At 55.9% G+C, this 2,711-nt stretch overlaps 2 protein-coding genes across 2 annotated transcripts in view; one reads left to right on the top strand and one right to left on the bottom strand.

Moving 5' to 3' along the window:
* On the bottom strand, nucleotides 1–1,251 carry VOLCADRAFT_117710 (uncharacterized protein; the record flags this gene model as incomplete). Its single annotated transcript, XM_002950761.1, has 3 exons — nucleotides 1–182; nucleotides 928–979; nucleotides 1,231–1,251. The coding sequence occupies 3 exons, from the start codon at nucleotides 1,249–1,251 to the stop codon at nucleotides 1–3; spliced, it is 255 nt and encodes an 84-aa protein (XP_002950807.1).
* A 536-nt stretch (nucleotides 1,252–1,787) lies between these two features.
* Nucleotides 1,788–2,711, top strand: part of VOLCADRAFT_117708 (uncharacterized protein) — a gene marked incomplete at both ends in the record, with an annotated part of 7,512 nt that continues 6,588 nt past the window's right edge. The window contains 3 exons of the mRNA XM_002950868.1: nucleotides 1,788–1,841; nucleotides 1,913–2,086; nucleotides 2,337–2,474. Of these exons, the coding sequence (XP_002950914.1) occupies nucleotides 1,788–1,841; nucleotides 1,913–2,086; nucleotides 2,337–2,474 (366 nt within the window). The remainder of the gene's footprint in view (nucleotides 1,842–1,912; nucleotides 2,087–2,336; nucleotides 2,475–2,711) is intronic.

Genomic DNA, 2,711 nt, shown 5'->3' with positions numbered 1-2,711 from the left:
TCATTCTTTTATGAGGTTGACTGGGTCGCTCAGAACGTATTTGGGCAGCTCGTACTTTGCGCCGCGCTCATCGTAGCACACAGACATGTCCGCAGCGGCGACGATGATGCCCGCGCTCTCAATCACCAACTTGCAGGTCTCCGGATCTGCATCGCATGCAGCCTTGAGCGCGTCCCAGATGTCTGCGTGCGTGCGTGCGTGTGCGCGAGCGCACGACGGCGGCGGTGGATCGGTGTGAGATCGGATGGATGGATGGATGGATGGGGGGAGCGGAGGGGGGTTATGCCACAGAGGTTCCGTGCGAGTGCGTGGGGGTGGCGATGATAAAAGCTACGGACGACGACAAGGTGAAGGTGATGGACCTAGTGGACACGCGATAATCGGCAGGCTGGAAGCGTGCTTCCGAGCAAGCCTTTTCTTTACGGTGGGGATATGCGCATATTCCCAGCGGAGGGCGGAAAAAGGGGGGTGCGGTTGTGTGTCTGCTTCCGTTGGACAGTCACGTGGGGTCCGGTACCGGTATGTTCTCTGCCAGGTATATTCGCCAGTTCCTAACTTTCCAGATTGGAAGATTCCAGATTGGCGGCCCCCGCAGCCACCAGCGCGTTTCCCGTATACTACTGCGGTGCTACCCTTCGGCTCGCTGGGGAGCCCGCACGGGCCCAGCGGGCGCAGCCCCGCCTGGCCCGGCTCGTTTCCCCTCCCCGCTGATATGCGCCAGATGCCACAGTTCCCCATTTGGGTTGGCGCCCGATTGGTTTTTAAGGAGAGTTTCTCCTCCGGGAAGGTGTCCCTTTTCCAAACCCGTGAATTCCGTCCATGTATGTCACCAACGGCGGTCAAGGCAAGTTCAGCTGGTCTAAGTGGTGTTGTTGCAGGGTTTCGGCGCCTTTTTTTGTGCTTCGAGCAAAAGGAAAGTTGACTTACTTCGGTCTCCTCCATAATGTGGTTGCGTGTCCCAGAATTCCTCCCTCTTTTTCTGTTGGGGCAGGCGGGAGGAAACGGATGAATTGCGTGGCGTGGGCAAGTCAGCTACAAGAGGGAAAGCCTGTAAGGCCTAACTCGGCCCAGGCGAGTGCCTTGCATAATGTGATGTGCTAGTTTCGTCTAATCACATGATATAGCGCGCGGACCTTGAGGGTCCCTTGGCAAGGCGTGCAATCCACTGACACACTTATCATGGATGAGGGAAACTTCCCCCATATCGTTTTCCTTGCCTGCTTTACGCACCTGCAGCTGTGCCGACGTCATGGGTTCCTGAGACTTCCATTTTGGTCGTGCATATTGTTTAATTGGCTTTTCCTTAGTTCCCAGCGCATCGAAAGGGGCGTTGCCGGGGGCGGACTCCTCGACAGGCGAGCTCGTAACGCATCCCATGGCGTCAACACTTGCTGTTGACCCAAGTCAATCGCTAGTACGCTCGGGCAGCATATCGTCTTATGTCAATTGGGTGCCCCCGGTGCGGACCCAGACCCCTGTCAAACCCGGAGCTGCAAGGACCTGAGTTGAGATGAACGAAACACCTTGTTGAGGAGAAATCTCTATATCTCTGTATGCCTGATTGGTAATATTAACTGATGTACAACCGTCGTGCACCTTCGGCCTTTCGTCGGCCTGGCTTGCCCAAAGTCCAAACGACCACAGCTCTGGTTAACGATAGTACAAACCTGCTATCCGTTATCTGTAAATAGCGTAAAACCAACGAGCGACAACAACTGACGTAAAAATTATGACGACCATTTGGCCCATCGCGCGTCACAGTTGCACGCCTACAATTTCGTAACAGGATGGGCCCTTTCCAAACCTTTCAGGATTACTTGTCTGCAGCAATTCAGTTAAAGGTGTGGTTGAAACCGTGCTTTCCTAGGGTTGCTCCCAGCAGACTGATCAGCGACGCTTCTACCACGCGCAGTCTGTGATAATCAAATCTAAACCTGAGCGCCAAGAATGGGAGCAGGCACCTCCCTTCTTCCGCTGCACGGCAGCAGCGAATGACACCGTACTGCGCGCCCGGACGGGCGGCTTCAGCATCCAGTACAGCACGGCCCTCCAACTGAAGGAGCAGGGCAACGAACTGATCAACAAAGTAATTACGTTACCGCGTCAACTCCGTTCATTTCAGTCCAAAAATGTTGAAAGTCCATTGGTTCCACTGCGTCCATCTTAGTGATGGCGTCCATGTACTCACTAATTTAGGGCCCCCTGTCCCGCACCAGCATTCTCAAACCCCTGGGCATCTCCTACGTATCCAAATTCTGGATTTTGTCCTCTCCTCTTCTTCCGTCCCCCAGTCTCTCTTTCCTCATCCTCCGTCCTCTCCTCACCTTCCCCTGCAGGATCCCTCAGCCGCCCTGGAGCGCTACACGGCAGCCCTGTCTGTGTTCACGTGGTTCGACAGGGGGCCGGATCGGGCGTCCGAAAATATCCCGCTGGTGTGTACGGCGGAGCACCTTCCCCCCTCGGAGCAAGACCAGGTGACTTGCCGTGTCCCATGTGTGCGTATGTGTTGAGGTCCCGGGGCACGTAGGAGGGTGGACGTGCGAAGAGGGGGGAGGGAGGGAGGGAGGGATTACTCTTTCCTTTAACAAGCTCCCCCTTTCCTTCCCCCGACGGGCCCAAGCAGCTGTTTTTCATGGCTTGGCACATAACTCCCATCCGTGGAGACCGGATCAGGTCCTCCTCCTCCTCCTCCTCCTCGCATGCGAAACCCA

The sequence above is a fragment of the Volvox carteri genome (assembly GCF_000143455.1).
Source record: "Volvox carteri f. nagariensis unplaced genomic scaffold VOLCAscaffold_20, whole genome shotgun sequence".
Classification (NCBI taxonomy): domain Eukaryota; kingdom Viridiplantae; phylum Chlorophyta; class Chlorophyceae; order Chlamydomonadales; family Volvocaceae; genus Volvox; species Volvox carteri.
Note: the sequence above shows the minus strand (reverse complement) of the source record. Positions and strands in the feature narration are given on the sequence as shown.